Source organism: Daucus carota, chromosome 5 (genome assembly GCF_001625215.2).
Source record: "Daucus carota subsp. sativus chromosome 5, DH1 v3.0, whole genome shotgun sequence".
Classification (NCBI taxonomy): domain Eukaryota; kingdom Viridiplantae; phylum Streptophyta; class Magnoliopsida; order Apiales; family Apiaceae; genus Daucus; species Daucus carota.
This window is the reverse complement of record NC_030385.2, coordinates 29,841,883-29,854,256: the sequence shown is the minus strand read 5'-3', so window position 1 is coordinate 29,854,256 and position 12,374 is coordinate 29,841,883. Positions and strand designations below refer to the sequence as shown.

Below are 12,374 nucleotides of genomic sequence, written 5' to 3'. Positions count from 1 at the left end.
CTTATAAACTGAACTAAATTCTCTATATTTTTCTTCGATGTGACACTGGGGTGTTACGAATAAGATACGGTAAGAGCAGATTCGAAATCATGCGATCAAAATTACTAATAACATATTACAATCACTACCTCTACAAAAATGCTCGATGATTTTCGGGGAAAAAGTGCAGCTAAGCCGAGACTTGCTTCTGAGGCATTTCAGACTTGACTTGCTGTTGCCGATATGATCATTTCTCTTGTTTCAGAAGTGGAGTTCTCAATATGTTGCGTAAAACAAGAAAAACAATAATAACGTATTACAAGTGTTCTGATCGAAAAGTGCGAGTGATTTTTGGAAAAATTATTTCTGGAGAAAATATAGAAACAACAATAAATAATAATAATTTTGTTATATAATAAATTCGGCACTCCTCACAATTTTCCCTTAAGAAGAACAAAGAACTCTGGGTGTTTCCATTGAAAGAATTAATCTTTATATGTATCAGAAAAGTTTGAAATATATATGTATTACATAAATTAATAACCGAGAATCGAAGCTAAATAACTAAGTTTAGTGAAGAAAGAAATCTAAAACAGCGATTTTACCATTCAAGGTAAAGCTAGTCTACGATGGCATCTTCTGATTCCGCCGCATAACTATATTTACCCCCGTTGCTCCACTGTAAACATATCTGGCGAAGCTCGTAAAAGGGCATTAGAGCATCTCCAAGAGCCTCTTCATTTAGGCGCCTAACTCGAGATTTGAGGAGGGAGAGGAAAAATGTTACTCCAAGAGACTCTTAAGTGGCTCTTAAATCACTAAGAGCCTCTTGTTTCTCTCTCCGCTCTCCTCAAAGTTAAGAGCCACCACATGGCTCTAAGAGCATCTCCAATGGTGCTCTTAAATCTTTCTTTAAAAAATAATATAATATGTGGCTCATAGTAAGTTAATACATTGAATATCATGACAACTCCAATCATACTCTTTATACTTGCTCTTTACTCATATTTTATTATTATTTGAGAGAAAAGTTGGAGAGAGAATTGGAGAGAAGTGAATATAAATAGAAGGAAGTGATTATTTTATTCAATGAAAATAAGTTAGGAGCACTTATTTTATTATTATTTGAGAGAAAAGTTGGAGAGAGAATTGGAGAGAAGTGAATATAAATAGAAGGAAGTGATTATTTTATTCAATGAAAATAAGTTAGGAGCACTTATATGCTCTTTAAAAGAAAGCAGAGACCGGAAGCTCTTAAATTTTTAAAGAGCTACTATGAGTCCGTTGGAGCTCTAATTTTTCATATCCTCCTAAAATTTAAGTTAAGAGCTTGTTTGAGGAGTCCAGTGGAGATGCTCTAACTTATTTTTTCACAATAAAAAAATTCCTTCCCTCCAATTCACCTCCATCTTTCCCTCTCTTTTGTTATACTGGAGCCCAATATATGAATAAAATATGAAATAGAGAAGAGATGTAGAGAGTATTGTTGGAGTTTACACTCTTAACTTTGTCCTAAATTACTAAGAACCACATTTTTTATATTATATTTAGGAGCCAACAAGGAGGCCGTTGGAGATGCTCTCACCATTAATTTGTTGTCAACCAAGGAGGCCGTTGGAGATGCTCTCACCATTAATTTGTTGTCAACAGAAAAGACTGTTTCCATTTTCTACTGGGTGTTTTGTTTTCTACAGAAAAGACTGTATCCATTTTCTACTGGGTGGCCTGAAGCCATAGACAATAATGAAACATAAAAAAACACAGTGGGTTTCAGATTTCAGGTCCACAATTTCTGGCAAAAGACATTCATTCATTCCACAAATATCCCTGTCCTTCTCTCTCCCTCGTTTCCACATGCAAGTGTGACCGCGTATCAATCGGTTTTTACTTGCACGGAAACTGAATCCTCAGTAGCTAGAACTACTCAACTTCTATGATAATTCTAACTCTTTGCGTTCTGGAATCTATAGTATAAGATCCAAAGTACCTAGAGAGTCTAATTCTATGTCTGCTGCAGCATGCAGAACATAAGCCTGAGATTTTAGTAAGGCTTGCGGGGGCACATGTCCCTCCTAAATTCTTTTGACATTTTTCATCATTCTAAAATTTATGATATTGCACAAGTGTTCTTTGAAAATCTAAAAATATATAGATATTTTCGGAAAATTTGCTTGCTTCATAAACCCGAACAATACCATCCTTGATCCTCCCTGCTGGTTGCACGCGTTTAAATAAATATACATATACATAAGATCATATACATAATCACATCAAGAAACCTCCATGAATTCATAGGAATCTATGTAAGAGCTCTACAATTTTACGCATGGTAAATCTCTATCGAAAGACCTAGCTAGCTATGCAATATTAGTGTAAGAAAATATTAGCAAAACTGAACAAACAAAAACCAAATTAAACAATTAAGCATCGGCACGCATGATCATGAACAGAAGACTAGTACTGTACCATCAAGTTTCTAATCACATGAGGAGAAAAAAAAAAGCAGGTACGATTCACTATCACGACAGAGCCTCATCGTCCTCGCGAGCCTTCCTGAAAACCATGATGTGATCCTGAATCACTTTTCTCGCTGACCTCAAAATCTCCGTGATCGACGAGTCCTCGAATTTTCTCTTCAGACTCTTTCTCGGCGCTGGTGGACAATGCGTGGGCACTGGAATTCGGTGCTCGATCGAAGTCGGAGTTCGAAAGCCGTCATTCTCATCCTCCTCGGTGGAATCACGCCCTTCTTCTCCTGATTGTCGCGGCTTCTTCTCGAGATCCTCCTCTGCTGTCAATGTAGTATTGGCACTTCCCTCATCTTTCTTGTCATCGACAAATTCTCCGTTTTCTTTACGTAAATCTAGTGGTTGCTGATCAGAATCTTGATCACCATGGTCCTTATTATCATGATCCTCTTTTACATCAGCACTAAAATTTGAGTCCGACATGGCCAAGAGTACTCTAATCTAGAACACATACAGTAAATCTAATCTTGCGAGAATATAATATATATAATATAATCTCAGTTAGTTTCCTATGAGGGTACGGAGAGATAATAGTGTGTTATAATTCAAACATATAAGAAGACCTGTCCTGATAGAAGTATATTTGTAAATTGCCTTTGAGAGTGAGAGAGAAAGAGATAAATAGAAAGAGATGAGATAGTAGAAGGTGGAGAATTTAAAGGAAATAACTCGCAGCAATGGACACTAAATTCGATTCATACAATGTTTATACAGATGTGGCATGTGTGTATTAGGATTACAGTCGGTTTCCTTTCTTTGTAAGCTAGCTAGCTGGACTCTTAACATTACAGTTACGTTCATTACCAATTAATACGTACTCATTCATTATGGAGATATAATGCTATCTACCGATCCGATATTTACAACAAGCTAAGGGTGTGATACACAACTTTCGAGTGATTTTAAATCTAAAACCGATTTTTTTACGGGTGGTAACTTTTACAGCTCGTATTGTTAACTATATTTCATGTTATATTTTCAAACATGAATAAACTTGGGAAGCAACTTTTAGATATTTAAAATATGATTTTTATTCTAAATTAGGAAATTTTTAAATGATATTTTTAAAAGTAAATTTAAAAAATAATATTTAAAATTTTTTTTGTGAAGATTCATACATTGAAAATTATAAAAAAGAATCTATTTTTGGGAAAACCCCTAAAAATTAATAGTATATATTTTATATATGTTTTTTATTTAAACAAATTTTCATTTCAAACATTTGGATATATTCAATATTTTGTTAAAAAAACGAGGTAAGATTAATAATTTATGCCTGTCAGAACTTTTTGTAATTGAGATAATATAGTTTATCCAGAGGGCCTTTAATTTTTATGAAGTACTGTAATTGTGAAAGTTTTCTTGGCATCAACTTTGCACATTTTAAAGAATCTATTATAACAAATATGAACTGAGCAAAGCATTTTACGAGTCACATGAAGGTTTTCATATAAATTGTCCGTTAAAAGTTCGAAATGTCTTTTTCCTGCAGCGGATGGACGATATATGTGAACCAGATACAATATACTTCAAATATCTATTTCCTTGAACCCGATTTACAATCGAGCGTTCTACTAGCTAACAATTTACAAATTTAAGTTTGATCCTTGTTGTCTCAATAATTTCTTGTGACCTTTTATGCATGATAATGCATCTCTATGCACGTGGTTTCTCTACAGGGGACCATGTTTGATTGAAGAGATATTTCTTTTCTTCAATTAAAGATGTGATGTTTTTTTTACTAAAAAAAAAGATGTAATGTTTTTTTTATCAATATCTTGCAGTATTGTATTTTTAATAACTGTATGCTAACTGTTATGCAATATTTATACAAGGTTTCGCTCGAATATTTTGTTGCAGACAATAATAATGATAAATATTACTAAAAAAATATGAAAAATATTTATAAAATTAAGTTTTATAAAAATATTAAAATACATGCCGAACAATACTAAAAATGTACGAGAAGAGCGAAGAGGTATTAATTTAGCGCGAAGAACTCACATCCAAACCATAATCTATTGAGGAGCTCAATTGTAGTAGCACGTATCAACTGACAAGTCAATCATTAAGTAGCTCAAATGAACCGGCCTCAATCAATTAAGCACCTCATCACGCACTTGATCAACATTTACTTGCTAGTATATGATTTCTCACAGCGAGATCACGTAGCTACCAAAGAGTTGGAACTCGTCATTCGAAATTTTTTCCTAAAAAACTGAAAGCTGATATTACTCTTTTGCTCACTAAATCTTTTAATACGGACGCTTAATTATCTTGTTGACAAGTCTTTTGATTTGAATTTAATAATATTCTATATGAATATAAGAGTATTATAACAAATGCCAACTATTTTGGTTGAAATTTTCACATCATACGAGTCGTAAATGTGTTATTTATAATAAAAAAATCATCACCTCCGTTGTCACGACGGTTGTTGAGGGAAATTCAAAGTTCGTGCCTAGGATACTCTCAGAATTTAAGTTCTACGTCTGAGGAGTATATATATTCATCCTTTTGAAAGAGAACTAGCCAGAAAGCGCTAAGCTTTCTTTTATAATTTACACAAGAGAAGCAATCCAATTCATTCTCTTCGTACATGCATGCGGGTCTTCTATTTTTCCCTTTCCCTCGCTAGTGATCTGGTAATTTGTTTTCTCTCCGACTCACTGACATCTTCTATAGTTGTATTCTTGTAGCTCCTAAATCATCCAAGGCGTTATCATCGTTTTGTCGCATACTCCCTCCGTCCCACCAGGTTCTTTACGTTACTTTTTGGCACGCATTTTAAGGCTCCGATAAAGTATACTTACATTATATATTTATTTTTTAAAAAAATCCTGAAAAAAAGTTTGACGTTTAAACTTTTATTAAAAAAAGAAAAATTAAAAAAATTATTTTTGAACTATACTTTATAAGAGTCTCAAAATGCGTGCAAACAGTGAACGTAAACATCCTGGTGGGACGGAGGGAGTATATGACTTCTGAAACATTGGGTTTTAACAGTTCTAGCTAGCTAGGATACCTATAAGCATCATTTCCATCAGTACTATTATTTCATTCTTTGTGCTCACTTCGTCACCTTACTATATATGTGTCAATTTTCTAACCTGTTTCGGTCAGAATACATAAATAAATAATTATACTCTTTTGGTGATCTGTTGTTAATTTTGAGATTTGATTTTTCAACTTGAACGAGTTCTCTTATTCTTTTTATCTAGCAATGAAATCTATAAATACTGTAATACAATTACTCGATTTTTCTTTCTGAAATTTGTGTTCTTAATTAGTTGAATCGTCAAAAAGGCAAAAAATGGTATATCTATGTGTTGACTTTTGTCATCAAACAGACAGATATTAAACAGACAGACCGAAACATAACGATAGAGCCCTTAAATGTTTGTACAAAACATTTTAATAAAAATTAAACAATATATAATATAATTATCCGATAGGTGAAGTAGGTAAGGTAGTTCATGAGTTTCTTTGAAGTAAATTTATCACACAATTAATAAATATATTGTATATCTTAAAAGACAGTGTATACGCAGTTAAACCATCAAAAATCCGCTGGCAACCAAATTCGGTGATTTTCATCCCAGCCGTACGTGGGGTGGTAGCTAGCTAGTTATTTGTATATCATGAAACATTGAAAGAAACTATTGTAGTAATATTAGTTTTCTGCCATATGTAATTATTTTTTAGCGCAATGGTTGTATCATGTATGCAACATCTTGGCATGCACATCAGGAAGTCATTCACCAACATACTGTTCGAGAATATGATCAAACTTCGAACTCTTATAAAATATCAGAGAGGAAAGATACGCCGAGAGTGTTCGGCCAGCTGTAAAAACCCGGCTTCTGGATCAATAAACTGGAAACACTTATTCGTATCGTTTATATATGTAAAAAATAAGAGGTACTTATATGAAGTTGAGAATTCTATAGTTTCTAACTTCTACTTCACTTCTTTACTTTAAATAAAAAACACTTAGGTGGGTTTATCCTCTGTTGACCCGGGGCAACCAGGTTCGACTCTGGCTCACCCCGAGAATTATTAGAACAGATACTAAGTTGTAAGGCATATAAGCCTGCATTGTCAAAAAAAAAAAAAACACTTATTTTAAACTCACCCTAACGGTCTCTTATACGAATTTTAGGCTCCCGGAAATTAATCAAAATAAATCAAACATATTCCGTATTATTCGATATTACTAGTAACCCTCATGCAGGGGCAAGCTAAAGACAAGATTAGAGCAAAATTTATCATGCTCCAGAAAAAGATGCTATCTTGCTGCACCTTCCTTCAATTGATGGGTACAAGATTACACGGAATCCATTGCAGATATTCCCATCACAAGTCACTCAGACACCACAACACTAACTATAAACGTACGCATGTTCTTGTAACGCAAGTGGGGAATTGGTCCCGGGGCCGTAGAAAAGGAACGAATGATCGAAACCTACACACACAGGCTTTATTTTGATGAAACGAAAGAAGATTGGGAGACGATCACAATAATGCATGTTTCTTTCTGCAACGGGTACGTTCACACGGGGTCATGTCTCTCCACTATGCTCTGTCTCACCATGTATCTCTACCCCTCCTCTGCCTTGCCCCGTTTCATATAAATGTCAGGGTCACCCAATCCAACACTCACCATCTTTTTCTTACGAGTACATAAACATCTTCCACCTTTTATAAAGCACCCATTTTTTCGTATAGGATCGTGTTATCTGTTCCACTGTTCCTGTACCTTCATAATTTTAGGTCACATCGTGACAGATCACCGGTCTCTTTCTAAGGTCTGTATCTCAAATTATAGTACAAAGAGGATTTTGTTACGAAGATTCATTTTTTACATTGACATGCTAGAACAGCAGAAGATTAATTAATATGGCCTCATTTTTAGAAAACCAAATAAATTGCATTTGATGTCATAATTTTAATATAAAACACATTTATAAATATTATAAAACCATGTCATTTGAATACATATCAAAAAAATAAAAATAAATTAAGAAAAATACGTGGGAATAAAAGTTGATATCCCATATAAAACTTCTTGTGCTAATACAAATCAACACAAAATATTTTATAGGATATTCAACTTCCGCTACAACACCAAAATCTTACAAACATAAATGTGGTCAAGATTTTGAACATAAACTACTCCAATACGTGAAACTATACTTTAAATGTGGAGCTTATGGTAGTTGTAATATTAACAGTTCTCCTGCATGTCGGTGCTTAGATGGATTTGAGCCAAAAATTCAAAAAGACTGGAATGCAGAGAGTGGTCTAGTGGTTGTGAAAGGAAAGTAGAATTGGTTGTGCGGAGGGACATGGATTTGTGAAACATTCAGGGTTAATACTACCCTATACTCAGAGTTCTTGGTTTGATAGGAATATGAGTCTTGACGAGTGTAAAAGGTTTTGCTTGAGGAATTGCTCGTGTACAGCTTATGCAATTAGAGGTAGTGGAAGCGGATGCTTGTTATGGTTTAATAAGCTTATTGATATCTGCAGAGTGCCGAAAGAAAATGAGTTGAATGGTTTAAACATAATTGAACTCACAGCTAACTTGCAAGTGGGTGATTGAACTGAAAAAATTTGGAGTCAACTAACATTTCTTTATAAAGCTTGCAATCAAGTGATCGCCGTTAACTTCTTTAACGGAATAGACGGAATGTTTAGTTGGTGCACGCTGACCTGTTTAAAATTTGACACGTTGGCTGCTAACTGACCAATCGAGTGAAATAAACCCGTCCCAATCAAATCTAACCCAACCCCAACGGCTCTATTTACATACACACACCCGATATATATCGCAAAAAAGATACGATAATTACAACACATTTAAGGATGAGTTCTTCAAGTTCTTGTAACAGCAGGTTGTATCAACGCATGATAAAGTGCAGATGTGCGGGGGCGGACCGTGGGCTGGCCGGGGTTGGCTTCAGACCGGGTCAAAATTTTGTAGTCTCTTTAATATATATATATATATATATATGTGTTAAACAGTTCAGCCCGAGTAGAAATAAAATATAGCCCTGTTATAGTTTTAACCCAGCCCATATATGATATGTTATGCATCACATATTTTAGATGCATACCTCTTTAATAATTCATCTTTGACAATGACAGCATCATCTCTTTCTTTCTGAACTTCCAACATCTGAACTAATTCTTTTTCTAGATAATCATTCCTTTTCTTTACACTTAGAGTTTCAGATTTTAATCTTTCATTTTCTAAAGTCTGATCTCTAAAGCTGGTATGCAAAGTTTTAAGAAACAATCTTAACTCAGTTATATCTTCAGTATCAAAGGCAAGAGTAGAATGAGGTACCTTTGCAGTAGATTCAGAGTTGTTGTCAGTGTTTGCCATCAGAGCATAATTGACTTCTTCTTCTGAATCAGATGTATCTGTCCAGTTTCCTTTCTTGGTGATAAAGGCTTTTTCTTTTTCTTTCCTGGCTTTCTTGCATTCAGATGCAAAGTGACCCTTTTCACCACAGTTGAAACAGGTATACTTGTCAGCTTTTCCAGCTTTCCCTTCCTTGCCCTCATTCTTCTTGAAGTTCTTCTTATCATAAACTCTGTCAGAGTTTCTATCTTTCCTTGAAAAACTTTTGCCTTTGTTGAACTTTTTGTAGGCCAATTTCTTGAAGCTTTTCACCATCAATGCTGCTAACTGCATCATTTCATCATCACTGTCATCAGAGTCTGAGACATCAGAGTTTAAGTCATCAGAGTTTGATGACTCAATGTCAGACTTTGTGACATGAGCTTTTCCTTTGCTCTTAGCAGCTTCCTCTTGAACTTTCAGAGCAACAGACTTTGATTTTCCTCCATGACGTTTGCTCCTTTGCTCCATTTCAAGTTCATGAGTCTTCAGTCTTCCATAAACATCATCAAGAGACATTTCTCCAAGATCAAGATTGTCTCTTATTGTGGTGACTTTCAAATCCCATTTTTCAGGAAGAGCCAGAAGGAATTTGAGATTTGAGTCTTCAAGATCATATTCCTTGTCCACCAGAGATAAGTCATTCAACAGTTTGACAAATCTGTCATACAGATCTGTCAGAGACTCACCAGATTTTGAGTCAAAGTGCTCATACTCCTGTGTAAGGATTGTTTTTCTGTTTTTCTTAATGGCCTGAGTTCCTTGACATCTGGTTTCTAGAGCATCCCAGATTTGTTTAGCAGTTTTGCACCCAATTACCCTATTAGACATTGCATTGTCAAGAGCACTGTGCAAAAGGTGTTTCACCTTTGAGTCTTTACTAATTGACAGGATGTCCTCAGGGGTATAATCTTTCTTTTCTTTTGGAACCATCTTCTGAGGTTCATCAGCAAGCCCAACAGAGAGCTTGGTGGGCATATGTGGTCCATCAAAGATCCTGTCAAGGTATTCTGGATCAACAGAGTCTAAGAATATTATCATTCTCTCTTTCCAGACTGGATATTCAGATGCCTTAAGGATTGGAACTCTAAAGGATGAAGCTTGTGATTTTTCAGACATGATTGTGATTAAGATCTCACTGTAGTAATCTTAACAGAGCTGGCTCTGATACCACTTGTTAGGTCCTATAAATTCACTATATAATCTGATATAGTAATCACAATCTGTAACACAGTAAGACAATATAAGAGATTGAAAGCAGTAAACTCTTATATTCACAAAGCTTTAATGGTTACAAAAACTCTCTCAGTGATTTATAATGTATCACTAAGAGCTGCTAGGGTTCTTAACAATGTACTCGATAACTCAACTCATCTAGAGTAACCCTAATCTGTGTTTATATAGACACAGTTACAAAATCAATCTCTGATTTGATATCCTATAAATCTGCTATGAATTCTATCAATCAAAGATTACTCCAGTTTTCTGTTTAGTTTCCATAGCCATTAAATCACTCCTCCGCTTCTATCCTTCCTTGAAGTATATCCGCTTCTGAGCTCTTTCCACGTGTAAACTCTGACGAATCTTGACTATGTAAACTCTGGTCAGACTTTACTAAACTCTGTCAGACTTTACTAAACTCTGATCAGCTTCCAGATTAAACTCTGATGATTCCTGTTCTAAAACAAACTTTAAGAACATTAGTAATCATCAATTATATCTAACAGGGTAGGTAACTTATTAATTTATGTTGTTTTCCTACACAATTGGGGAAACTAATAAGATTGACTCGCATTGAAATTCAGCTCCAGTTGCAGCTACCCAGGGAGCACCCCACTGCATTTGGCAGCTCGCGAAGGTTCTTTGGACTGTGTCAGGGAATTGCTTGCTTGGGGTGGAGATAGACTTCAGACAGATTCATCTGGGTGAGTTTATTTCCATCATTGTAGATGAAGGATCTTGAGAGATCTTATTTTAATTTCGGATGTAGTCATGTAGAACTTAAGATTCTTAAGCTATATTTTCTAGACAACAATTACCAAATTGGAAACATTGGTTATGACTTATGTGATTATGCTGGAATAAACGTGAAAATCACAGGAAGATTCCGTACACGGTTGCTTTGAAACACAAACATGCAGCATGTGCAGCCTTGTTAAACCCTTCATCTCCAGAACCTCTAGTGTGGCCAGCTCCTTTGAAGTTCATCAGTGACCTTAATCCAGAGGCAAGAACTCTATTAGAGAAAGCCTTAATTGCAGCAAATAAGGACAGGGAAAGGGTTATCTTGAGGGACACAATGAACTCATTTTCATCATCCCCTGTACATTCTGATTCTGGGCTTGCAGAGGATATTTCTGAGGTAACATTTATGCATGTATTGTTTATGTATCAGCTTCGCATTTTCTGAGAATTGCATTAATATCATTTCAGTCAATATTTTCTTGAAAAATACTTGCCACAACTCTTATATATTTTAACAAGAAATTTGCTACAAACAGGCAAGTGATGTTGATTTATGCTCCATTTGTTTCGAGAAAATCTGCACTATTGCCGTCAAGGATTGTGGTCACCAGATGTGCGCACAGTGCATGCTAATCTTATGTTGCCACAATAAGCCAAATGCTGCCAGTAGTTGTTCAAAATCACCACTATGCCCATTTTGCAGAAGCAACATTAGCGAACTGGTTGTTGCTAATGTCATGGCAAACACCAGTACGGATGAGGAGCTCAGCCCTTCAAAGCCAAGGAGATCATCAAGAAGGTCTTTCAATAGTGAAGGCAGCAGCAGTAGCTTTAAGAGTTTGTCAGCACTGAGCTCATTTGGAAGGACAGGCGGTCGAAATTCAGGAAGAGTTGTTGCAGAATGCAGTGAAGATCTTGATAAGTTTTGAAACCGTAATAAAGTCCAGAAATAGAGAAGTCGCTATAATCTTAATGTGAGCTTACGTAGTCGAGTACACCGTTTTGTAGGGTTATGCAATGATTTGCTTTCGTCTCTGGTAGCTTTAAGTTGCGAAAGTTGTGATCAAGGTTAGCAGCCTGAGTGAAACATGGATGCAAAACATCCATACTTTTTTCCCCGGCTATGACAAAGGAAGAGATCCATTGTCCGGCCAAGGAAAACTAATAAGATACAAGTCTTTACTCAATTTACCATCTCCAAATAGGAAGCTTTAAGCCATTTTTCATATCCAGTAATAAAATATATATTCCCCATGGGACGCAACTCTTGGTTTCAACCAAGGATTTGTTGAGATAAAACAGAGCTTAGCCACGCACCACAGATTTTCGTTAATACAAAATCAGTAGAGACCTTGGTCTGTTAATCTTCGTTTTGTTGATAGGATCTTAACAAAGAATATACACCAGCTTGCCTGTGAGGGTGAGGTTCGTAATATAATCAAGGAAGCGATATTTAAATTTTAGCGAGCACAAGTCATTTTCCCTATTAAACA

The 12,374-nt window shown here is 35.4% G+C and overlaps 1 protein-coding gene across 1 annotated transcript; it reads left to right on the top strand.

The window, feature by feature from the left end:
* Positions 1 to 7,920: 7,920 nt before the first annotated feature.
* Positions 7,921 to 12,068, top strand: LOC135152852 (putative E3 ubiquitin-protein ligase XBAT31). Its single transcript, XM_064093979.1, has 4 exons — positions 7,921 to 8,100; positions 10,705 to 10,841; positions 11,017 to 11,278; positions 11,418 to 12,068. Exons 1-4 carry the CDS (start codon positions 7,921 to 7,923, stop codon positions 11,808 to 11,810), a joined length of 972 nt encoding a protein of 323 aa, XP_063950049.1. The 3' UTR covers positions 11,811 to 12,068.
* Positions 12,069 to 12,374: the final 306 nt, after the last annotated feature.

Bases quoted from the DNA above. Each gene is read 5' to 3' on its own strand.
- LOC135152852 (XM_064093979.1), top strand. From the start codon at position 7,921: ATGAGTCTTGACGAGTGTAAAAGGTTTTGCTTGAGGAATTGCTCGTGT. The intron at 8,101-10,704 runs GTGGGTGATTGA...TAATAAGATTGA, and splicing joins AACTCACAGCTAACTTGCAA to CTCGCATTGAAATTCAGCTC. The intron at 11,279-11,417 runs GTAACATTTATG...TGCTACAAACAG, and splicing joins TTGCAGAGGATATTTCTGAG to GCAAGTGATGTTGATTTATG.